The sequence below is a fragment of the Corvus hawaiiensis genome, chromosome Z, assembly GCF_020740725.1.
Source record: "Corvus hawaiiensis isolate bCorHaw1 chromosome Z, bCorHaw1.pri.cur, whole genome shotgun sequence".
Lineage (NCBI taxonomy): Eukaryota > Metazoa > Chordata > Aves > Passeriformes > Corvidae > Corvus > Corvus hawaiiensis.
In genome coordinates, this window is record NC_063255.1 from 54,086,738 (window position 1) to 54,112,808 (window position 26,071).

The 26,071-nt window shown below is 37.0% G+C and overlaps 1 protein-coding gene across 1 annotated transcript in view; it reads left to right on the forward strand.

Moving 5' to 3' along the window:
• Positions 1-25,529, forward strand: part of TMC1 (transmembrane channel like 1) — a 58,535-nt gene extending 33,006 nt beyond the window's left edge. The window contains exons 8-20 of the mRNA XM_048292305.1: positions 2,701-2,799; positions 6,332-6,474; positions 8,755-8,899; positions 10,890-11,084; positions 13,082-13,261; positions 13,478-13,630; positions 14,948-15,076; positions 17,973-18,040; positions 19,625-19,864; positions 22,409-22,534; positions 24,095-24,173; positions 24,269-24,404; positions 25,261-25,529. Of these exons, the coding sequence (XP_048148262.1) occupies positions 2,701-2,799; positions 6,332-6,474; positions 8,755-8,899; positions 10,890-11,084; positions 13,082-13,261; positions 13,478-13,630; positions 14,948-15,076; positions 17,973-18,040; positions 19,625-19,864; positions 22,409-22,534; positions 24,095-24,173; positions 24,269-24,404; positions 25,261-25,529 (1,962 nt within the window). The remainder of the gene's footprint in view (positions 1-2,700; positions 2,800-6,331; positions 6,475-8,754; positions 8,900-10,889; positions 11,085-13,081; positions 13,262-13,477; positions 13,631-14,947; positions 15,077-17,972; positions 18,041-19,624; positions 19,865-22,408; positions 22,535-24,094; positions 24,174-24,268; positions 24,405-25,260) is intronic.
• The last annotated feature ends 542 nt before the right edge of the window (positions 25,530-26,071 follow it).

Sequence of the window (26,071 nt, forward strand, 5' to 3'; positions counted from 1 at the left end):
CCTGTAAAGATGGACTTCCTTTGTGGATAGTTGTCTCTACAGAGAGATGTCTTGAAATAGACAGGACAGAAAAGTGTAAAATACATATAGGGTTGTCTTCTGAAATGGTTTGCTGAGTCTGTGATGACATAGGCGTGGGGTTTTTTTGTTTTCAGGGGGAGTGGGTTGGTTGGTTTGCTTGTTTTTGGTGGTTCTATGCAGAACTGAGTAGAGGAACTGAGACCAAGAAGACATATGACCAGAAGACCAGGTGGACTATCTTGACTAAATGTGCATTGCAATAGAAAGATGTATCTTGGGGGTCAGAGGATCCTTTCAGATGCAATACTCACTTGCCGATAGGTGTAACAGGGCTGTAAAGTCATGAGAGACCTCTGTGCTTTGCACTGTGCAACATCACTGTTAAGAGTGGTATGTAGAGCAGATATTAGACTTAGACATGAATTACTTCTATGAAATATATACTTTCTGAGTTTCTTTGAGCCACCATATTGCCCTTCTAAAAGCAGGGCTTTTACGGAATTAAAAATATTGTGTCTTATCCCTGATTTCAATATTCCATGTTCCTCTTATCTTTCTTATTTTGTAGCAAGCAGATGAGAAAGAGTCAGGTAGGAATTTCCATCAACTTCCTAGCCCAGCATTTCAATAGCATGATCCATCCTGCTAGATCCCTACAAATCTCTGTGGTTTGATGGGATTCATCATATGATGTCATTGTAAAAACCTCTCTCAATTATTTTTGAGTGGCCTTGGGAATCCAGAGAGGTCCTAGATGACTGGAAGCTGATGTATGTTGTTCCAATTTTCAAGAAGGGCAAGAAGGAGGACCCTGGGAAGTACAGGCCTGTCAGTCTCACTTCAGTGCCTGGTAAACTTAAGGAAAAGATTTTCCTGTGAGGTATTGAAAAACAACTGAAGAACAATGCAGGCAATGGTCACAGCCACCATGGCTTCATGAGAGGAAAGTCCTGCTTATCAAACCTGCTTTCCTTTTATGACAAGTAACCCACTGAGTTGATCAAGGGAAGCCAGTTGATGCACCCTTTTTGGACTTCAGTAAAGCTTTCAATGCTGTCTCTCCCAGTATCCTTCTGGACAAAATGTGCAGCACACAGCTGGATGAACACATCATGGAATAGGTGAGCAACTGGCTTATGGTTAAGTCACGAAGGGTGATGGTGAATAGGGTGGCATCAAACTGGTGACCTGTCAATGATGGGGTTCTGCAGGCTCCATCCTTGGCCCTCTGCTCTTCAACATCTTCATGAATGACATGGATGCAGGACTGGAAGGGATACTGAGCAAGTCTTAGATGCAGATGATACAAATCTGAGAGGAGCTGCTGACTCCCTCAAAGGCAGGGAGGCCCTGCAGAGAGACATTGGTAAATTCAAGTCCTGGGCAGCCACCAACCCTATGAAGAGATTCCATGCCTGGGAAGGGCAACCCTGGCTGGGTGTATAAACTGGGGTATGAGAGGCTGGAGAGAAACATTGTGGAAAGGGACCTGGGGGTCCTGGTTGAGGGACAGTTGAACTTGAGTCAGCAGTGCCCTGGCAGCTGGGAGGGCCAAGTGTGTCCTGGGGGACATCAGGCCCAGCATTGCCTGCTGGGCAAAGGAGGGGATTGTCCCACTGTGCTCTGCACTGGGGTGGCCTCATCTTGAATATTGTGTGCAGTTTTGGTCACCACAACAAAAACAGACATTAAGCTGTTAGAGAGCATCCAAAGGATTATGAAGGGCCTTGAGGGGAAGCCATATGAGAAGCAGCTGAAATCACTTGGTCTGCTCAGCCTGGAGAAGAAGAAATTGAAGAGGGACCTCATCACAGTCTACAACTTCCTCATGAGGGGAAGAGGAGGGTCAGGCACTAATCTCTTCTCTATGGTGACCAGTGACAGGGCCCAAGGGAATGGCCTGAAGTTGTGTCAGGGGAGGTTTAGGTTACATATTAGAAAAAGGTTCTTCACCTAGAGGATGGCTGGGCACTGGAACAGGCTCCCCAGGGAAGTGGTCACAATATCCAAGTCTGACAGCATTTGAGAAGTGTTTGGACAATATTTTCAGGCACATGGTATGATGCTTGGAGATGGCATTTTGCAGGGTGAGGAGTTGGACTTGATAATCTTTCAACTCAGCATATTCTCTCATTCTGTGATGTTCCTTAGAAGCCAAAACAGAAAAAAATGTCCAGCAGTTTTCAGGGTAAGCCTGGAAGGGACCCTGAGAGGAGATACACTGTGCCTGCATCTTACCAGCAGCAGGGGAATTGTCAGAATTCAAAAACTGATTCCCTACCATCTTCCCATACATTTCAATTAAAATATCCCAATAAAATCTGTACTGAAAGAAAAATTAATATTTTGGTCTTTGTAAGATAAACACTGCTCATTAGAGAAATATGGGTGGACTTCTGTCCTTTGAATGTAAGCTGCCTTTGAATGTAAGAGGCTATGTTTGGCAATCCATGATACTAGTGAAATTTTAAATTTAGAACACGGCACTGAATGCATATACTAAGCACAGTTTCAATCAGTAATGTGAGGAGCAGTAAAAGGAATTGTAGAAGGAGGTCATTCTCATTAAGGAATTTACGACCATGAAACAAGTCTTTCAAAGAAATGACAGATCACTGTCCTTTTCCTTTGTTGCTTTTTTGCTTTAAACTATAAATCACTCTCATTTTTTGGTTTCAGGCTTTGATGGGTAAGCCATATGGCTCTTTGCCTAGAAAAACTGTCCCAAGAGCTGAAGAAGCAACTGCTATGAATTTTGCTACTCTCTGGGATTTTAGTGTAAGTTCATAATCTTGCAATATTGCATATCCACATGACTTTTATTCACAATTACCTCATTATTTAATGCTCAATTATTTAATATGAAGTATTTCAGGAGGTAATTTGCAAGATAATTCATTTACTTTTTTTTTCACAAGCTCTCTATATAGAGGTTTCTTTCAGACAAAACACATAATGAAGTTCGATATTCACAAGCACGTCTCAGTATATGTAGCAATACAAAGACAATGGGGAAATATCTCAAAGCTGGTTTGTTACTCCAGGGTAGTGGATTTCCATTTCTTAAGTGTGAATTTGGTCTTCTGGTTTTATATGATTAGGATTCTGAATTTTAAAATGCAGTATGAATTTGGAAAGAAAAGGAGAAGAAAATAAATAAAAAATAATAGTGAGCTCCCTACATCTTATCCCTTCCATTACATACAATGCCAGTGATGGATTCTCCTTGGATAGAAAAAGAATTGGAAGATCTTTCTAAAAATCTACATATGTAACATTTTGCAGTGACTGCTTCATGAAATAACATTGCATCTAGTGCAATCAGAAGTTGTGTATTTGAGGGAAAGTAAGAGTAAATCTAAACATGTAGCTGGGAAGTAAGATAATGATAATGAAATTGTAAAATGAGAAATAAGAAGATCAGGGAGACATTGGAGAAAAAAGGAATTATAGTAACTTGAAGACTTTGTAACAAGAATAGAGACTAGAAGAGCTTTGTTCACAAAATCAGAACAAAGTTTGTAAAATGAATGTATTTGAGAAAAGATGGATGAAGACATGGTGGAAAGAAAGGAGAAGATTATAACTGTGAGAACCAGAATCTGACTGGTCTGAAGAAGTATAACAAATAACAAAGTAGTAGTTAACACAAGGAGCAAATGCAAACATAACAAACATGGAATAAAGAAATGAGAGAGATGGAAATATTGGGGGAAAAAAATTTTTTTTTGAGGCATGTCAGATTGACAAATATTCCCTGAAGACAATGACACCTTTGTTTAAGCAGCACAGGAGATAGTACCTTTCATCTGCTATCAATGCTTATGTGCTATCAGGTAAGTTAGAAATTAATGATCACATGTCAACAATCACTATTTTATCCTAAACAAAACCCCAGCAAAACCCAACGGAGTCCAAGTCCTATGAAAGGACTTAAAAAATGCAGCTGGAAACACTGTACCCATAAGACAAGTGACCATAATGGAACTTGAGATAAGCACAGATGCTGCAGGAGGGGGGAGTTAATTCCAGGCCTAAGAGGCTTGGTTAGCTCTTGGACAAAAATTCCCAATGTGTCAAAGGAAGCAAGTGAGACAGCAAGCAAGTGCTTATGCACATACCAGCCCAAGTCATAGGAACATCGTGGATACCTGGAACTTGGGCTATATAGAGGTGATACCCCAGAAGAATGTCTTGGGACCCCACCACTGCGGGGACCAGGGTGAAGAAGGACCGGCAGGATGCCAAAGGAATTCATGTGGTGATAGTGGTGTCTTTCAACTGGTGATCTCCTTCTACTTAGTTTCTCTCTCTCTCTCTCTCTCTCTCTCTCACTCTGTCTCTTATACCCTCTCACTCCCATTTCTTTCTCTCTCTGTCTACCTCCCCCTCACATTCACTCTTAAATAAAATCTGCACTATTGACTTCAGTGTATGGTCTCTTATGGTCACCTAATTTCAGGCAGAGGCATCTCTTTATAAATGGGTCATAAACCCCACCACTCTCTAAGACAAACAAAGGAAAGATGAGCTCAGCATGTCTATTGTTCTTTTTTTGTACTTGAAATGTATGCACATTACTGACATGGCAAAAGGAAGCATATTTGGATTTTGCTATATTCTACTTGGAATTCAGTTTTACCATATTTTTCAGATTATAATCCAAACATAAAAAATCACGCTCTCAAGGCTTATTGCAGTAACACATTCAATCAGTAGTCTTTTATGTTAGGCTCAGAAAGGAGTGAAAGAGATTTTCCTTGAACACCTATTTTTACAGAGCTAAAGTTATTTCTAATGTTATGGTTAAATGCTGTGGAGTAAACATACTGAATGATACACAGAGCAGGAATTGTCTCTGACTTGCAGAACACAGAAAATAAAAAGGCTCTCTAGGGCTGCATTAGGCTGTATTGAAACCTGGGCTGAGATGGAATTGTAGGATGCCTTAGTGACCAAATAGATGCAATATATGTACTAGTGAATGTGAATGTGTCCTGAGTGGTCTAGATGTTTTTACTAGTAGTTAGCTAGAACTGTGCTCTATTGTAATACTTGCCTTATTAGAGATGAACATATTTTTATCCATTATGCATAGGCACATGTCTCAAATCTAGTCAGAGATGAAGAAAAATGAGATATGTTGTTCATGATATTTTGAATAATAATTATATTTACCACATATTAATATTTGATTTTCAGCTTAAAATTGTGAATTAGGTTTTTCAAATAACCCTGTGACACATTTAATGTAGAGTAAAAACTTCAATAATTTAAGAGCATGTTTTGAAAAAATAAGTAAGAAAAAAATGTATTAATTTTAAGGAAAATGGGCAACTGAAAAACAGAAGTCAAGCAAATGGTTTTTTAATTCACCAACCCTCCATCTCCTTGTATTACTGCCAAAATTATTCATGGCCTATCCTCCAACTATGAGGTCAAATACTATTGTGCTTGGAATTCTTACCTCCAGCTGGAGGTTTGCCACTGCTGTGCATGCACTGAGCTGTCCATGTCAAGGCTCTGGCTTTGGTCTCCTTTTAGGAGGAGAGTTCTTGCAGTAACTTGAGAGTTAAAAGGAAGTTCTAGCTATTTGGTCCACGTAGATACCAGCAATTTCTTACAGTTGATAAGGTACTAGTAAATATTTTTGAAAAATCGTCAGTCTGACCAGTAGAAGAGAGGGAAACTCATACTAAGATATTTAGAAAAGAAGATAGATTTTGAATTGCTGAGAAAGACAGTGCACTTATATTGCATTTTTTGCAGCCTTGGAGTTGAATCTAAGTGTGCAAAAGCTCTATGTACTGAATAATTACCCATAAAATGCACCTACCTATTGGTTATCATATATATTGAATGTTCACCCAATGAACAGCAGACAACTGTGGTTAGACAAAGAAGGCAGATGAAATTTTCGCTCAGATTTATACAAATAAATTTTAGAAAGGTGAAAACTAAGTTAAAAATCCAGCATTTTATGTGCAAATAATCTGAAAAACAAATTTTGTAAAACAGTATGTTTCTTTCTTTACAAGAAGTATGTTGATGAACTAGTTTTGACTGATTAAATTGTAGGTGGATTGTAAATGAAGAATTTTAAAGACAAAAGATTTTGAAGTTGCTATGAAATATACTACATCTTTTTCAAATTAAGGGACACATTTTCTATCTTATGAGATTTATTATAGAGATGCTTGTAACTGATTTGAATTCACTGAAATGAATGTTTTAATACACTGCTATTGATACAATTACCAATTATGTGTAAGTAAGAAAAGTAATATTATAATTTTTTCTGACTTTTCAGGGCTTTGCACAGTATTCTGTACTCTTTTATGGTTATTACAATAACCAGAGGACAATTGGGTGGCTCAAGTTCAGGATGCCTCTTTCATATTTCCTTGTTGGAGTTGGGTCTATTGGCTATAGCTTTATGATTGTCACTCGAACGTAAGTTCTCCTTGGCTCTGGAAAAAAGTAGGTAATTCCACTGTTGACCCTGGAGACTGCCTTTTAAAAAATGCAGTAATTCTAAGGACAGGACAATGCAAGATCAAGGTCAAACTTATGTAAGATTCCTTAAACCTGTATTTATTTATCTGTTCTTCTGCACCGGAAGTTTTGTTACAGTGTTGTGAAAGTGGGACTAAATCTTTACTGAAATAACAAAACATTTCTCCCCTGAACTTCAAAATGAAAAATGAATGCATAAAGTGAGGAAGAGATTTGTCATCCCATCTTTTCATAATACTTGGCATCTAGTAGATCATCAGCTAAAATCCAGGAAATTCAATAATTCTACCTTTAGTGATATTTTATGTGTGTTAAACTCTTCTATGAAGGAAGAACACAAGAAAGAAGCATATGGCAAATAATTCTGCATGTAGCTCACAGTTCACAGTAAATGCTGCCAGTAATATAGTCTTTAATACCCTTGGTTCAAGCAAGATGACCACCTAACACAGTAGTAGTGTAATATATAGCAGTGCTATTAAAAAAGCCTATAGTGAAAAAATAAGAACCTTGCAAATCAAGATTCAAGGACACTATGGGTTTGGCACAGCATAGTTTTAGGTAGCGTAAGTTAGGTATACATACACATATATGTATTTTTGGAGAGGAAACAAACCACTTCAATAAGTTAGGAATTGGTTTAGTTCAAAAATTTATTTTAAAATATTTCTGATAAAACAACTGCCAAGATTAGAAAAATCTTAGTCTCAGAAAATTTTATTTCAATGACTTTCACTCAGACAAAAAATATTCCTGATAGCAGGAAAAACCTGTAGCCCAAAAAAAAGGAATATCCTTGAGAAAAAAATACATTGCATGTGCTAACTTTCCATCTGGCCATATGACACTAATGATGACTAGTATTTAGGAATTCATATGAGAGTTCTTTTCTATTTCTCCAGAAATAATCACAGTGAGCACAGAAACTAAAAGCAATGTAACAGGAAGTGCTATAATTTTTCTGCTGTTGACTGGGACCTTGCAAAGGTCTACATGAAAGAGGTAGTGAGGATGATAAGCACTATTATTTTATTTAGGGGAAATATTTAGATGTAGGGTTGCTCCTCTCTTCAGCTCTTGCAGTGTGTAACATAAAATGGAAACATTTTTGATCTCAAAGAGATTATATTCTAACCACAAGTATGTTCATTATTTTTTTAGAAACTCTTGAGAAGGAAATATCTTAGTCTATAAACCAGAAGCAGGGCAGATTCTACCAAGAACCTTTCTTGATCTCTGACCCTTCTGGACACGACCAACCCTGCTATTGATTTTTGGCATCTCAGAAGGATTTTCTGTATTGTTGACTTACTATTGTCTTCCTAGATTTGAGAATATTTTAAAAAATGTGCTACATAGAATGTATTAATATTAATAACATAACTCAGTTGAATTATTGAGATTTAAGTGTTGCCTTTTCCTGACCAGAAATACTGAAGACTACGTGATTTGCACCTCATCAGTACACTCTATACTTGTGCTTAATGACTTGAATTAGTTGACAAAGTATGTAGAAGCAATACCACTGTTATTACGTGAATGAAACCCCTTTAAAACAGAGAATTTTGTAGGCATGTTCAAGTCTAATCTGAAGAAATATTTTTCTGAAGAAATAATTTGATGTTTCTGGACACAGCAATAAATCCTTCGTATGTGCACAGGAAATGACAGGGAAGATAGCTGTATGAGCGATATTTTATGTGTTACAACAATGTTTACTTCTGTCTTGTTATTTTAGAATATTGATTATATTCTTTGTTATATTTATTTTGTTCTGTTTTATTTATGTATTTATTTAGCTTATTGTTATTTTAGAATTTTTTTTATCAGAATTTTTCTTCTTTTTCTACTTGTGAACTCTCTAATAAAATCCATTGCAGTTCAGGATGTTCTGCACCTTTCTATTTAAGAGATGTGCTCAGTATTGTTCTTCTATTAAGTTTCTTATCTAGCAGAATTTCTCTGAGGGGTTAATGAAATACATTCATTCTTTTTCATAAAAAATGTGTGTTGTGAACTTATAAAGTGTTTAAATATGAAAATACCCATCTTTTGCTCTTGTCTCAGAAAAAAGATTTAGTAAAGCATAACTGACAGCAAGAATGATGTAGGGTTTTTTTCAGAAAAAAAGTTAGAATTTAGGAACCTTTTAAAAGTCACGCCCACAAAGCAGAACTAGTGTTAACAAGATCTTCTGTGTCTTTCTGTTTTTTGTAGAATGGCAAAGAATGCAAATGACGATGGTGGTGGGGATGACACTAGTTTTAACTTCAGCTGGAAAATGTTCACAAGCTGGGACTACTTGATTGGCAATCCTGAGACAGCAGATAATAAGTTTGCCTCCATCACAACAAGCTTTAAGGTAAAACAAAGTTTACTGAAGAGAGGCAGCACAATCTGGCTTTCACACTGGTATGAATTGGATGGAATTAAGTTCAAGAGTTAGGTGTGCTGAGGCTTAGAAACATATACTTGGATTGGCATCTGTACACCCTTCTTGGTCTTTGTGTCTTGCCATGAGATTTTTTTCTTTTAAATTGTGAAATAACATTACTAACTTTTGTGTCCTCTGTGCTGGCAGTACCAATTTTAGAAAACTAATTCTACTGTAAAAATAATATTTTCCTTTTTCTCATTTCTGGTGGCTTCCAGTTTCTATGGTGTTTGTCTGAAAATCTTTTTTAAAATGTTCCTCCCATTTTGCCAACCTCACATTGTCAACTTCTCTTGTTACAGAGAATAGATATAAGACAAAGTAATAGAGTAATCTGTATAGGGCTATTTATCAGAATATCAGAAAATGGCTGCAGAATTTTGAGTTTCTACTTGTTTTTCAGTAAGAAAGTTTTCTTTTTAAATTTTCAAGTTAGTTACAAAATACAGCCCAATTTGCAAGACAATGTTCTTAGGCCCCTTTCCTGTATATATATACAAGTATATATACCCTGTGTATAGGGTATGCTGATTTCAAGAGTAATTGTGTAAGGAATCTGGGGCAAGGTGTAAGACGCAGGGCTGTGAAAGCTGGATGTTAAAGAATGTGTTTCTGCACTAAGGTGGCTGGCACACAGCAGTGGAGCATGCAAAGGAAGATTTAATTTTCAGTGTAATAATGTACAGGGAATACACAGGCAAAGTATTGTGAGACAATGAAGAAGATGCTAGGCTTGCAGTTGCAGCGACAAGTGTGACACCATGGGAGCTGGAGGAGTGAGCACTGGCTGCTCTACTCAACTGCACATGTCCTGTCCACAGTAGTGATACAGCCACTCACCCTGCCCGCCTCCTAAGCTGCAGGCATAACACAGAACTGCACTCAAGTGTAAGTCATCAAAAGAAGATTCCAAGAAAGCAAATTCTGGAGAAGTACTAACTGAAAGCATTGAATCTGTGTGAGCTTGTCCTGCCTGTCTACTAAGAGCAGATGCTGAAAGCTGTTTGGGAATATAAATCAGTTGAGAAAAAGGCTTAATTTTGAGAAGTAAACTCATGAAGCTTTCCTGCAATTCTTGCAAACAAGCAAGGAACCTCAGAGAGAAAGGGTGAAGTCCTGGCTTATGTGAGATCATGGGCGTTTAGTTTGAAAGCTGCTGCAGTCTCCTGTCATTTATGTGACAAACACATGCTGTAAAAGGAGCAGAGCCATGAAAGGCAATTATTACAATGCAGTTCAGCTTCCCCTCCAGGCAACTGATCTCTATACCAAAGTCAGAAGCTGTAATAAAACTTCCTTTCATGAGGACACTCCAGAGCAAAAGCTCTTTCAGCTGGCAAAAGTAGAAACTGGAGATTATAGTTGTCTCAGAGTCTTAATATTTATCAGTCATGATCAAGGGTAAATGTGGGGCAAACGTTTTGTTCTGCAGTCTGAAACTCTGCACAGTCCAATTTTTTTGGGATTTCTACATCTCAACTGTCTTTTCATTCTTTCTGAGCTGCTGACTTTCAGAATGAAACTTTTTCCTCTTTTCTCACAAATGCACATTTTTAAAGCATGATGTTTCCTTTTCTGACAGATATTCACATATTTATCCTGCTGTGTCACTCAGTCTCATATCACCTTGCAAGCTGAAAGAACGTGCTGGGTTTTTTTGACACGAGTACAAGTGTAACAAGACTCATTGGGGACACACTCAACAAGGGCAAAGGAAACCCTGGGGAGCCAAAACCCCAGGATCTGCCAGGACCCAGACAAGATTTTATGAGATAATATACATTAATCTTGAAACATGAAGCTGAGATGTGTATTTGCATCTGTAATTTATTTAACTGACTTCTAACAATTGAGGAAACAATGTGGGGTTTTGAGCAATAAATTATTCATAAAATTCTTTTCTTTCTAACAAGTGCAGGAAGCAATCGTGGAGGAGCAGGAGAGCCGAAAAGAAGAAAATATTCATTTGACTCGATTCCTGAGGGTACTTGCTAACTTCTTAGCCCTATGCACACTTGCTGGAAGTGGCTACCTCATCTTTTTTGTTGTCAGAAGATCCCAGCAATTTGCCTTGGAAGGTCTGGAGAACTACGGGTGGTGGGAAAGAAATGAAGTTCGTGCTAGTGCATTTCTATAATAGATGTGGTTTGAAACTGTGTTTCTCTGCTTTGCATGTTGCCTTTTTTCCCCTGGTAATTTAAATACTCTTGAGTGTGGATGGTAAATGTCTAACAAGAGAATTGCTTATGTGTCTCTGCTTCCTACTTCATCAAATTTCTTCTTTGCTTCTTTCAAATATTCCTTAGTATTTAGCTTTCATTTGAGGCCTTTACATTTCCTCTTCTGTGCTCTTAGGATTATTTTCCAGACGCTCTCTGGATTAGTGAGATCTCTTCAATCTTGTTGCTTTCCTCTTGAGACTGACCCAAACAAAGTGATTGGTCTGTGGGCACGGATAAAGTTATTTGGGACCTCACGGATACAACTCTGCAGCGTGGCAACAGGTTGAAACTGATACCTTTCTGTTCCACTTGCCCTGTCCAAGGGTCCTATGCCATTTGTTTTGTGCCTAATCTGTGCCTAATGCTTTCCTCAAAAGCAGGTGCAGCCTGCCTGATAGAGGTGTACAGTGATGATGGTGACTGTGTTTGCTACAACAGTGTGCAGTATGCGCCTGAAGTCAGTGTGCTATGTGAAAACCTGGAAAGGTTTTACTTCCTTAGCAAAAATGCTACTGTGCATGTTGTAAAACTATTTTGTTACTTCAAGCTTATCTTCTGAGCTGGAGTGTAAAGTACATACCTGACTTAAGGTAAGGAAAAAGGTGCTAGCCTCACAAAGCTAATGAGATGGGCAATGATGGAACAAGGAAAATCAATCCAGAATTTTCAACACCAAAGCCTGACTGAGAAAGTAATATTAAAATATCAAATAATCCACCTCTAAAATCCAGAGAAATAGGGTTGTTGAGAGTGGATTAAGTTACTTGTTATCACATTTCAGTTTGATAGGAAAGGAAAAATTGTGTACAAAACTTCTTGATTTAAGGCAACACAAGCTCTGAGACAACAGAGCTTGGAGGAATTCAGCTTTCTCTCAGTTTAAAGGTGTGGTAACAGATTTGTACTAACAAGAACTGGGCTACTGAAAGCTGTTATATTAGTTTATGCTGTAATCTGGAAGGTAGGTAACATTTGTCTTTACGCTCATAGTTTTACTTTTGTTTCTGTAATAAAAATAGAGTTCTAAGGAGACAGAACTAAGATCTGGAGCAGGTGTATCTCTAAAGGAGAGTGGATAAAAAAACAATGACATTTTTTGGCTAAATTTTTTTTTCTATTGACAGGTAATTAACATATTTGTAAGTACAAAACATTGCCCTTGATTGGATATTAATATTTGATTACATAAATGTATTTGGCTTCTGAGTAACATTCACACATTTTCCTTATTTTATAGATCAAACTTTCTTATGTCTGCATCATTAATATATGAGTTGAAAATTTGATCAGAAAAAATCCCAGCACCTAATGTACAACTTAGAGTAAACAAAAGTGCAGCTCCTACATATAAGGCAAGAAGCAATATCTAAAAATTTATATTCTTCATAAAAGTATTAAGCTGCTTTTGTAGAAAATGTCATTACACTAGATTCATTAAGAGATTGAACACTGTTTGCATACAGTTATGCAATGGAGAAATCCAGGATAAATATATTTTTTGTCATTTATTCCTGAAGCTCACAGCACAATAAAGTGCTGCTGCTGACTTTTCAGAGAAGACCTTTTTCTCTCTGACTCTCCTTCCCTCTGAGAATATTGTAAGTTTTTTATCTCCCTCTCCATATCAGCAGTACCTAGTTTTGTCAGAACACAGTTCAGATACAATTGTCTAGTGACTCGTGCAGAGGAGGAAATTAGTGGAAATAGGCAGACTGGGACTGTGTGCAGATTTCATCAACTTGTGATACTCAGAGAGGATTTTGGTTTCTATTAAATCAAAAACCAAATAAAAAGTAGTAATGGAAATATATTTTTCACCCAAATCAATAATAATAGAAGAATTTATGTCTCACATTTCACTGTAAACATTTTTCCCCCCTCTCCTCAGGTGAACACAGTTATGTCACTTTTGGGAATGTTCTGTCCGACTTTATTTGATGTAATCAGTTCTCTGGAAAATTACCACCCTCGAATAGCTCTGAGATGGCAGCTGGGAAGAATCTTTGCTCTTTTTCTTGGCAATCTCTACACTTTCATTATCGCCCTAATGGATGAGATCAACCTCAAGGCAAGATATTTACATTCCTTCACTATGTTTGAAATGTAGCTGGGCAACATTGAGGACCTCCAGACAGGCACAGACACATAAGTGAAAGACATTATTTTCTTTCTGTACAGTAAATTACATCCATGCCTAAGCTAGCAATGGGAATTTTGGAATAGAAAAGCTTGAGGGCTGGTAACAAGCTCATGTTGTTTTATTTTTCCCTGATTTATTTCTTAGTTGGAAGAAGAAAAGATAGTCAAATATAACATGACAATATGGGAAGCCAGTCTGTACAATGGCACTATTCCAGAGAATTCAACTGCTCCTCCAATACAGGTGGACCCTGCTGATGTCCCCAGAGGGCCATGTTGGGAAACAATGGTGGGACAGGTAATGTAGCTGCTCGGAGCTCATATTTGAAAATAGGTCATACAATCTCTTGCAGGACATGATATCTAAATCCTCTTTATTTTGGCTAACAAGTGTCATTTAGATGAGAAAATGTGAGAAGCAGGTGTGGGAGTTTCTCTTGAACTAAAAATTTTTTTAAAAATTATTTTATTTTCTTTGTCTCCTGTCTAACAGGAAATTCTTTTTTCTGTTTGTTGACAGAATTGAAAGCATTTCTGTTTTCCCCCTCCTTTTCACCATCCTCTTATATATTCCCCTTCCTGATGCTACCTTTGCCTTGCAAAATTTGTCTAATAATTCTGAAAAAAAAAGGAGTAGCGCAACAGGGATATGTGTGCAAGACAGCTCTTACAGCAGTATGCTTTTGAAAAGACATCTCTGTCTTTAGCCAAGCAAAATAATGCGAAAGAACAATATAAGTTTAGTGGCAAATCTGCTCAAATATTTTATTTGATTCAGTTGAACATTTATTCTTATTGACCCATTAGTATAAACTGTGGTTTCCAAACAATTTTCTAACATACCCTTTCCCTCTATTTTATCCTACTTCATTATTGTTGACTTGGCCATGACAACAACTTCAATATTGAATCACCTTTGCTGTTCCTCTGTCACTCTGACAATCTGCCCTCCTGAATGAACAAATCATGAGCAGGGACCATATTGGCAAAATCATCCTCTCTCTTCTTTTTACTGATTCTGAATAAAAAGCTAAGAACACCAAGAGCTCATAACAGAAATAATTTTACCCTTAATTACTGATCATTACTGATCAGGGACAGTAATAACTTTCTGGGCTATCTGGGTAAGGCCTGTTACAGCAGGTTTTAGTGAAATATAAAAAGCCTAAAATAAAAGTTGGGGCATGAGGATTTGAATTAAGATTTTCTTCCTTCCTCTCTGTATCCACTGGGCATTGGAACTCCTTGAGAAAGAAGCCATTTGCTTTGGGTTTTTTTAAATAATATTCTCAAAGTCAGAGGAATCAAAAGCAGTTTAAGGTATCAGCTCAGATTTCTGTTATAGCAGTGATCTTGACTAGAAGCCTTTCCCAGTTTAATCATACCCTGGAAGTCTCATCTGATAATATGAGCACAAATCAGAGCAAAGGATACCTCTAGAAAATGAGGGGCAGTAGTTCTGGCACATTACATAATCAGTGAATGTAGAGAGAATAAGAGTTTTATCTATGTTGAAGCAGAATAAGCACAATTACTGAACTAGTACGGTATTTAATTATTTTTGTAATTATTAATTGCTTAAATATGTTCTTAAAGGAGAATATTGCTCTAACAGGAATTTGTGCGCCTGACAGTCTCTGACATGATGACAACATACATCACAATTTTAATTGGTGATTTTTTGAGAGCCGTCTTTGTCAGGTTTTTCAATTACTGCTGGTGCTGGGACTTGGAGTATGGATTTGTAAGTATCTGATTTTAAATGTCTTTGCTATCCATCACTTCACAATTAAGTAACAAATTTCATTTTCCTTTCAAAACTACAGGGTTAACTTTTGGTTAGATACACCATCTTCAAAATCCCTGCACTACATTGTGTTAACTTTTCTCAGAATTTGTTTGTGCCTTAATATTTGTCTTTTTCTTTAGACTTTGGTAACTCTAGGACTTCTTTAATTTATTTGATTTTGTGAGAACACTGGGTACACACTTTTCACACCCTTACAATTTGAACATTCCACAGAATATAATCTCATTGATTGGATAGAGCCTTCTAGCACACAGTTCTTGCGGAGAAAAATAGGAAAGATCCTCTTCTAGAAGCATTTATATATATATATATATTTCATTAGAACTAGTTTAGCTGATGTAAAGTTAGTAAGGCCCATAACATAAGCAGGCATAGAACTGTTCACTCGGAAGTTGAGACTTTTGGTCTCACACTGACCTGAACCAGGTTAAATTTGCCACCTATTATTCTGTAAGATCTGATGCTGTTTTTCATCTTTTAAGTAATAATCATGGTATTGCCAAAGCTTATGAAGCTCCTGAAGCCTCTCTTGTGCTTACTGAGAAGTACAGAAAAGAGCTAAGTAATTTAAGACTATCAAGGGTACCTCTGCATAAGTAATCATTGTAGCTGTTATTTTGTCCTTCTTTCCTCAAAATTTTGTCTTTGTACAAGTAAAAATTCCTTGCATTGCTAAAAACTGCATCTTGGGAAATCCCAGTTTTCCAGAGGAAGAGAAAGGTTTGGTGTTTTCTATTAAAAACCTCAGGTTTCTGGTACAGCAATCTCATTGTTACTTGCTGACTCCTATGAAATGTCAGCATTATTTCAAGGTTTTACCTTCTGCCTCAAACAGGACTAGTGTAGGGATGGAGACAAAGACTACCAGCTGAGCAGGTTGTGGTCAAACCAGTAATAAATGTTGCAATATCAAAACCAAATAGAGTTTGAATATAGCATGAGCAGAAATATTGCCAACAACACATCTGCTTGTAGGGGGTCCTGAAACCGTTCTATAATTGACATTTTTATTTGGCTGTATGTAGGAATGTCTGTAATGGTCTGGCCCATTATGGTCCTCAGGTCCAGTAATCTGCCTGAAAAAACAGGTGGAAGTAGAAGTTGAAACTGGAAATCACTGAGTTTCTGGAAACATTTAATCTTAAAATCTTCCTTAGGAAGTAGCTGTAGCTGTGGCCATGGATATATATCCATTAATTTTCAGCCTTTTTCTACAAGAAAAATATTTTTGACCATCAAAATGTCCTTTGGTGAAGAATTCCAGAAATTAACTTGCACATCGTGTGGGAAAACCTTCCTTTTCTTTGTTTAAAGATTGGATTTTAAATTATTATATCTGTTAATGCTAGTACCTATGTTACAAAAAGCAGTCATACATTATTTGATTCCATATGATCTTATTAATCTCTCCATGTTGCTTTTGATATTCTATCTTATACAGATCTTCTTAGTCAACTGCTTTTCAAGTTTAATACTAGTAATCTATTTAATTTTTCCCGTTATGGAAGCAGATTCATAAATATATATGACATAAGTATATCAGTTCACTGTAAACATACATATATGCGTGTGTGTGTGTGCGCATGCACAAAACTATGCAGCGCAGGATCTTCAAATATTTCAACAGCACAGCACAGTGCAAGTCAAAATGGTGACTGCAATTGAAGATTTCAGTAGAATGACTTTGTCTTGTTTCAGCCATAAGGGAATTGTTATTTTTGCATCTCATGCCCCTTACACCCTCTATCAGTTATGGATATAATAATTACCTGGAAGAGGTCCATTATTCATGGTCTTTTTGTCCATCAGTATGGTGAATCATGCTATGGTGTATACATGTATAAATAATATTTGTACATGTATAAATAGTATGTTTGAAACACATATTTAGGTGTAAGAAAAAAGTCTACAACCACAATTACTTACCAGAAAGTTTTGATCTGGTGGATGTGAACAAAAATTAATATGTGTTGCCTTTCAATTGTTGCTTAAATTCAGTGTATTCGATGTTTCCAACTGGAAATGTTCATAAATTAGAAATTAATAATTAAGGTAAAAGAAGAGCTGGGTAAGTGATTAAAGATTTGCAAAACCAGAATGAAGGGTCAAATTAATAGTTCAGAAATAAAAGACTAAACAATTTTTGTGGTAATTATGCATCTACACTGGAAATAAAAATGTATGACACAGGGCTTTTTCAGCAGACAAAGTGATAATGAGATGCCATGGAGTCCCTAAAGTTCTGAATCTTAAAGGAAAAATTAGAATCAAACACTCAAATTAGAAATAAGATATTCATATTAAACAAAGAAAATGATTGGCAACTTCTATCAAGGTTAAAAAGAATACTTCAAAAGTTCAACAGCTGAAATACAAAAAGAAAATGAAAAATAGTGCTAGAGTTCAATCAGATATTAAATCAAGTAAATCACATTCCTCACATTAAATTTCACTGCTGGTGCTATACTGGAGGACACATTATTTTGACAACCAGTATCCATTCCAATAGAAATTTTCTGAATTGTTGCTTTAAAATTTACCCAGTACCCAGCAAGATTTTTAGTTCTCCATTAGCACCTGTCTCTGAACAAATTTCAGAAAGATTTTCAGTAAAATACTGCAATATTATATAATATATAATATAATATATTAAAGGCTATCCTGTGGCCTTGAATTTTATTATTTATTTCATTATTCACTGATAAGATGCAACAAGAGGCCTTGTAACATGCTGCCATTGTGCTGCTGCTGTTGGAAATGAGAATTTTAATCTACTGTAACTCATCTTAAGATCCTTTGTGCAAACCTAAATCTCTCTCATGTTTTTCAGCCATCATATTCTGAGTTTGATATAAGTGGAAATGTGCTGGGACTGATCTTTAACCAAGGCATGATCTGGTAGGTGTGGCAAAGCGTGTTGTATCTGCAGGATGGCATCAGTTATCTGTGTCTGTGAAGGATTTTTCTGAAATCCTGATTGTGTCCCATTTCCTTAATTTTATGGATGTTAATGCAACATGTACCAAACTCTGGTAAACTGCAACCGGTGGGAACACTTCAAAACTATTTCTGGGCTAAGATTATTGGACAACATACATCAGGCTTTTGCACTGAGTTGGTAAGATCAACCAGTAAAAAGCTGCAAGGATTAATCTCATGCTTTTGTTGACTGACTGCTTGCTGTCGTGTTTTACTTTGAAATTTAGCCCTTCAACATACCTTACCACTCTTTTCCCATGTTCCTGTGCAAAAGGCCTTAAAGTGAAAGTATTTACACTTATCTGTCCAGTCACATGGATGTGTAAACAATGCTACTCCTGCAGCATTAGTCCTTAGATGTAGAGGAGAAAAAAAATCTAGGTTTTAATTCCATTTTTGGACTTTACATGACTGGTAAAGAACACCATCATGTAGAGTCCTCGTGCAAGATGCTCAGTCTTCCTCAGAAACTGTTCTCTGCAAGCACTGTTGACTTCTCAGTTCTTGCTAAGGCCTAATTTTTACATTTATTATGTCTTTGGTGATCAGGCTTTTCGTGTGGTGAAAGCCCTCACTTCTGTAAAGCCCTTTATCTTTTCATTTAAGGCATATGAAAAGAGGAAGGAGATATAATAATATAATAAAGCCTGTCATTTTTCTGTACTCAGAAGGTCTTTCCAACCCTAATATAAATATATTTCCTGGTTTGTCTGAGGCACTCAGGGGCAAAGCAGCTTAGCTTGATCACCTTATCACCTGATCACATGGGCAAGGATTAAGGAAGAAGCAGATTCCCGATCTCTTATATTTTGTATCATTTGGCCAGGAAAATGAATTTAGCTACTCTTCAGACAGCGTGACACAAGAAACAAGGTTTGATTAAAAAAATGTGCCAACTATTTCAGTGTCATAACCATGCAACCATATATAATGAGGAAAAAAATCTATTCAACAGAATCGAGAAGCAGGTTGTTGGCATGAAGCACTAAATGTCCCTGGCAAGAGAAGATAAATGTCTATTAAGCAAAAATATCCTTCATAAAAAGGTGCTAGTATATTAATAAAAATAATAAATTATGAATGAAATTATTTTGTTTATATTTAGCTGTAGGAATTGTTAATACCTAGTTTTAAGGCTGTTCTTTCTTATACAACACAAGAAAGATGCTACTTGGACAAATTAAGAGTGAATAGCATTTCATCAAGTCTTGAATTAAGTTGCAGAGAAAGGCGACTTGGAAACAGAAAGTTCATAGAGATAATTCTCGTCATACACCTTCAGCTTCTCTTAAAATAGAGCAAAGATAAAAGACCAGTTAAAATACCCCATAAGGTTGGTTGTATGAATTTCTTAGGGCACTGTGTGCATGGTTGCGAAGCACATTGACAGAGGGAATGGGTGGCATACCTAGGAAGACAGAAGTCCAAAGTAGTTAACAATATAACAAAAGTTAACCATAAATAACAAAGTGGTTATTTTTTTTTTATTTGCTTCTCTTCTAGGATGGGATCTTTTTATGCTCCATGTCTCCCAGCAATCAACGTGTTCCGCCTCCACACATCAATGTACCTGCAGTGCTGGGCAGTGATGTGCTGCAATGTCCCCCAAGAACGGGTCTTCAAGGCTTCCAGATCCAATAACTTCTACATGGCCATGCTGCTTTTCATCCTTTTCCTCTCCACACTGCCTGCTGTGTACACCATTGTCTCCATCCCTCCATCTTTTGACTGTGGTCCTTTCAGGTTCTTTGCATTTTATCTCCATCTTTTGCAGTTGTTGTAAAGAACTGCTTCAGCACATCGCAGTGAACAATGCAGGAATGAAAAAGTGCCTCTATAATAAGCGTTAGCACCTGATATGCTGAGTCTTTAATCGTGGTGTATTTCTCATTGTGGATAATTACTGAAGCTGGAATCCTGAAAAACTGACTAACTCTTTAGAAAGTTTTATCTGGGGCGTAGAACAGAAAATCTTTTCTTTTTGTCAATTTTACTGTAAAAAGGTTATCCTTACTGCTGCACTGAAGAAAAATTATTCTTAAGGAGTAGAGCAGTGAGCTGTTGTGTTTGAAAGAGAGGGCTTTTAGGAAATGTCTGCACGACCTGTAGGAAGGGCAGATCAGAATGTGTGAGGGTGTGCTAAATGTACTGTGGTTCAGTCTTTGAATGCTGGGACCCTTCAACTCACAGAATTTAATGTGTCTGTGCTACCTCTGTGAAACTGAATTTCTTTCTGAAGTCTTCAAGGCCTCCATAGTCATTGGTCCCTTCTAAACACTTAGACCTGCCATGCAAACACATGCTTTGCATTCAAGCTAGTTTAGACTTTGCCACACTTTCTCCTTCTGTGCACAGTACCTGAAAAGTCTAGGATAATTTTCATCATCTTCACCTGCCAGGCAACATGAGATACAAATACAACGAGTTGTATCACATGACAACAGACAAGACAAGAAATTAAAAATTTTAAAAGTCTTTAGCCTTTGAGGCTTTTCTTTGAAGAAAATATTAACGAAGCAAGAGTAGGAGAATAGTAAAAGAGACATTCTGGTTGCAATGCAAGGTTGAAATAATACATTACTGTTGTGAGTAAAACGACATTTGTATGATCCCCAGTGCACTTTGCATAGGAGCGGCAGTCTCACAACATTAAATTTGGCCAAAGGCAAAATGACAGAGATTGTTATCACAATAGTCTCACGTACCTAAAAGGGAGAATCATCTGACATGACAAAAATTCTGATGAGACAGAAACTTGCTTGAATTTAGAGAAGAATTTATAACAAAACAAGAGGTACAATTTTTTTTTTTTTTTTTTTTAAATTTGAGTCCTAGCAAAAAAATATTGAGGGAGATATTTGGGGTCACATCTCAGTAGCAGCAGTTATTGAATTGGGTATAAACTAAATGGTGAGACTACTCCTCAAAATGAGAAAGACAATGCTTGCCACTTTTTCTCTGTGAAGTGCAGAGATATGTTGCTCTTCATCAAAAAAGTGAAACCTTCAATGTAACTCTTAATGGGGAGCACTTGAAACTGATGAGGGCTCATTCAGCTCCAGTATAGGTAATGCTACAGTTGAACATCCAGCGAATAAATACTGGTAGAGCATGCCTCTACATTTAAAAACCAAAATATTTTCCTGTTGGTAACTCAGTGTCCCATCCTTTTTGAAATCTGTGAATATTTTGGGGTTTAGTTCCAGGTTTTTGTTTGCTTTTTTTTTTGTTAAATTTAATCCATTCATTAAATCAACATATGAAACTCAACAGAGACCTGCCAGGAGTAGGGAAGACGGGATAGAATTAGCAATATTGCAGTTGAGAGAGCTTTGTGTGTGCTGGAGAGCATGAGGAGAGAAGAGAATGGAGTTCCTCATCTACTGTGAGTGGGTAGGACAAGTAGAGAGAAAGAAAAGGTCTGAAGAATTCTATCTGAAATATGTTTATTACTTGAAAGGGTGTAAACACTGAGAATGAGTTAAGATAAAGACCCATTTGCCAGAAAATTTGTCTCTGAAAACCGTGGCAGGAAACTGCAGTGACCAGACAATCAGGTGGCAATTTGGTGACAATTCCTACAACTAAGTAAAACTACTAATTAGAATTAATATACAGAGACCAATTTTGCCAGTCTTGTCCAGGTTAAAAATGTCAAACTTTTGTGCCCTGAGGCACAGAAAAAGGCAAAATAAACAGAAAGTGACTTTTGGAACAACTATTGATACACTTCTGAAGGAAAACAGTCTAGGAAGAAAACACTTTCTAATGAGCTGGAACAATTACATATGAAGGTAACTAGATTTCTGCACCAATAAGAAAAATATCCTGAAACACAGCCACTGACTTGTGTAGTATTGATACACACCAAAGAGAGACGAGAATTGGGCTGAACAAAAACCAATTGCAAACAGACCACTTTTTGCTTGTCAACCATAAAACCCAGGATTTTATTTTTTCCCCCATGTATTCATAGACCACAAATAGTACTTCACTCATTGGTTGGGATGGAGTTTGCAACTCATACACTGATGCACTGAAGAATAATTTGGGTGGTAACCTGGCAAAATCTATTAGCATACAATAAGAATTTTGGTGTCTATTTTTCCCCCTAGAATACATAAATACTACTTTAGACAATATTCCCTTCAGAGTGTAAAGTTTTAAATAATGTTAACATAACATTTATTATCCTTTTTCCAGGTTTGATGTGATAAGATTAACTTATATATTTGTAGTTGCTACAATATTAGTATGTGTTATATTGTCAACTTTTCTATTTAATAGTGGGAAGACTAGAATGTATGAAGTCATATCAGAAACTCTGGAGCACGACTTCCCTTCCTGGTTTGGGAAGGTATTTGGTTATGCCTCTAACCCTGGACTTATCCTACCTTTTATATTGCTTATGGTGTACGTATAGAATATTAACTCAATTCTTGCTTTATCTAAGGTCAGCTAAGTTTCTTTCACTCTCAGCCATCACTGCCTGAATATCTAATAAATGCAGTGCTCATTGTCCAGTGATGAGTGTCTTGAAGAATTCATGAGTCTTTTTTTTGAGCATACTTAATGTGCATTTGCAGAAAGGTTGATATCTCTTTTTTGTTCAATGGCTTTCTTTGTGGTTTAGTTATTCTTTTAAAAAATGTTGTTCCTGTCACAAAAGTTACAACTACTAAAATGCAAAAGGCCCATAGGGAATCTGCAGTGCTGTAACTTTGATCACCTTGTCCACTATTCAGAACAACACACCATAAATCATTACCAAGTTCAGTGGAAACATGAACATCATGGAGCAGAGTTATCCTCAGTAATTTTCAGGAAATCTGATATTCAGTGCCTTTACACATAAAAACTATACTCTATATTATTTGGACAGGAGTATGGCACAGGGTTTTGGAGACTTTGTGAAATAAGGCTAGTAGAGATTTTTGTGAGTCAGTACCTGGTAAAGAAAAATGACCCCAGATTATTTGCTCTTAGAGATTTTATAGAGTCCTGTTTTATCAGGGCATTTTAACCTGCTGGGTTGGGTTATTATATTGGGTTATTTAGCATGCTGAACTAAAAGTTAATTCTATACAGAGATGAGCTGGGATTTAACATTGTATTGAAGAACTGCAAGTAAATGTAGAGAAGATTGCAGAACACAATAGAAATTACAAAAGGATTTTATATAAGCAATGTGAAATACTGAGATGAAATTTTGCCAAGGTTCACTTAACATCATGTTCTATTTTAACCCTTAACTATAAAGGGTAAGGACACTAGAAATAAGGGAGAAGAAAAAAAAGAAAGAGGGAAAATACAAGGCAAAATCAGGCAAAGCAGAGGAAACAGCATATGCTGATTAATTAATTACTCCTTATGTCGCTTAAAGACTTCATAGCAGATTTTTTCTTACTAAATCAGGATGTTGAGGACTACTAATTTCATAGAGTTATCACAATAGTAATTCAATACACTAAAAGATGAAAATGTTCTTACATTTTTGCTTAGTAGAAGAGGGAGGTAATAATTAAAAAAAAAAGGAATATTATTTTGGTTGTTTTCTTGGCAGTATTTCAGATTGCTTACTATATTTGTTCAGAAACATTCATAAATATCATTTACGTATTTGTAAAGTGTGTCATGCAACTTATTTAACTTTTATAAGTTGTTCTATAGAAGTCACTTCACAGTTAAGCAGTACTTAATGAAACATCTTTCTTAAATACTGTAAGATTGAGTGTACAATATTAATAGATAGAATAAATTCTTTGTTTTTCCCCCCCTGAAATAACAGTGCCTTCTTCATAACGTAAGGAAGCACATTGTTCATTGTCAAAATACTAGTACTGATTAAACATAATAAATGAGAAAAAGATACAGAGCTTATACTATCACAACTGCAATGGTTGCTATAGGAATGTTCTGAGTCTTTATATTTAAATCACTGTCTAACAAGAAACTATTATTCTTTACATTTAGCCTGAGTCTTTATTATCTCAACGCGACATCCAAATCCTACAAGGAAGCTAACTTGGAACTTAAAAAGAAGTTACAAAGTGTAAGAATAGAGACTTTTTGATTTTTTTCATTTTACAAAATATTAGAGAAGCTGTTCAGGTCACTGAAAGATCCCTTCTCTCTCCCTATCATTAGCAAGCAGAAGAAAATAAAAGAAGAAATAAACAAAAGGCACAAAAATCAAATGAACAAGAGGAAAATCCATTTGAGACAGAACCACCACAGGCAAAGCCTAAAGGAGACAAGCAAGATGAATCCACTCCAAACAAAGGTAAGATCTGGTCTGAATGTCTCAGGATGAGGAATTCATGTATGTGTGATCCTAGTCTGCCTCACTGACTTGGCTGCTTCCTCTTCTATAATCTCCTGAAACACCTTCGAAATACTGAATCACAAGTATTAACCTAATCTCCAGTTCACACTTCTTTCTTTGGCTTGTTTAAGAAATTTTGCAGCATTATTCCATACCCAGCGGCACCAAAGCAAAAAGCAGAACTATAATGAAGTGAAAGTCTCACTCCTCCTGAAAAAAATTAAAGCCCGGTTTAAGTTTCAGTGATCCGTTTCATCTATCACAAACCAGTCAAAGCTTAAATCTCCTACCCTTCTGTTATGTTTTGTTGACCCAGAGCTATGCAAAAGAGCATTTTTCACCTGTGTCAGGTTCGCCTGGAGAAGGCGTACTGAGAACACAGTAAGCAATCCTTATCTGAAAGCCTGGCTGGGGCAGGTGGCTGTCAGTCTGACCTGAGGGATTTTGCTGGCTGTTTCCTTTCCCTCATCATGCGTGTATGCCGTATAGCCACTAAACTGCCTCGAGCCTAAGAGGGAAAACCAAGTTAGAGATGACTGTCTTTGCAAGAGCCATGTGTAATTACTGCCTTCATCACCACGGATAGATGGTATCTAACTGCATCTTGAGAAAGTCCCTACCTGCCCGCATGGGACAGAACTGGATGGAAAACACAACACAAAGGTCATGAAGGTGCATAACCCCAGGTGTTGGCAGGGGAGGCCCAGACTTTGTACTGCACTCTAGGGTGGTCAAGCAGCTGCTGGATTTCACAGTCAGGGAACTTCTGATGTGCATGCTCATTTGTTAATTCTGTCCTCCAAACACATTTCAGACAGCAAGAAAGGACAGGATGGCAATGAATCAAAGAAGACAGCCCAGCCACAAGAAGTCAGCTCCTCTCAGATACTCCAGCATCCTGGCCCTGCCCTGAATGGCCACTACCCTCCACAGGGCCGAGGAGGAAACCTTCCTCCACCATCCATAGCTGTGACAAGGCCACCAGGGCCCAGGAGGCCCGGAGTGCCAGGCTATCCACCTGGAAATCCATGCCTCCCAGGGATGCAGCCAGGAATTCCCAGGGGTCCTCCCCTGTACAGATAAGGAGCCTTAAGAATAGTGTAATATGATGAAGGACACTGAAGGATGGAAGAGTGGCCCTAAACCCAAACACACTCCTGTAAGAGCAGAACCTCACCATGTTTGTTGTAAATCTTCATGTGCATAGAAGTAACCCATATGCTTCAGTTTTTTGCAGCACGGGAGCTTCAGAAGAAAACATGGCATATGTCTTCTTGTGTTTGGAGGCATTGTGGAAATGTGTTGCCTGTATCAATAAATTGTTAAAATTACAGATTTTTATTGGGGATACTTGTTAGAAGAGTGGAAAACAATTTGTATTCAGATTTTTATTGGGGATACTTGTCAGAAGAGTGGAAAACAATTTGTATTCAGTTGACTTTTCTTAAATGCTTAAAAGAAATTGTGTCACTAATATCTTTTGCTTTTCCTTAGAAGAACATTTCACTGAAAATACAGCTGTGTATAAAGTTTATGAGAATCAGTTAAACCCTGCATATATCTTGTCCTCTGCAGGTGAGATATGCGTAGCCAAAGATTTCAGATTGTACAGGGGAAAACTAGGA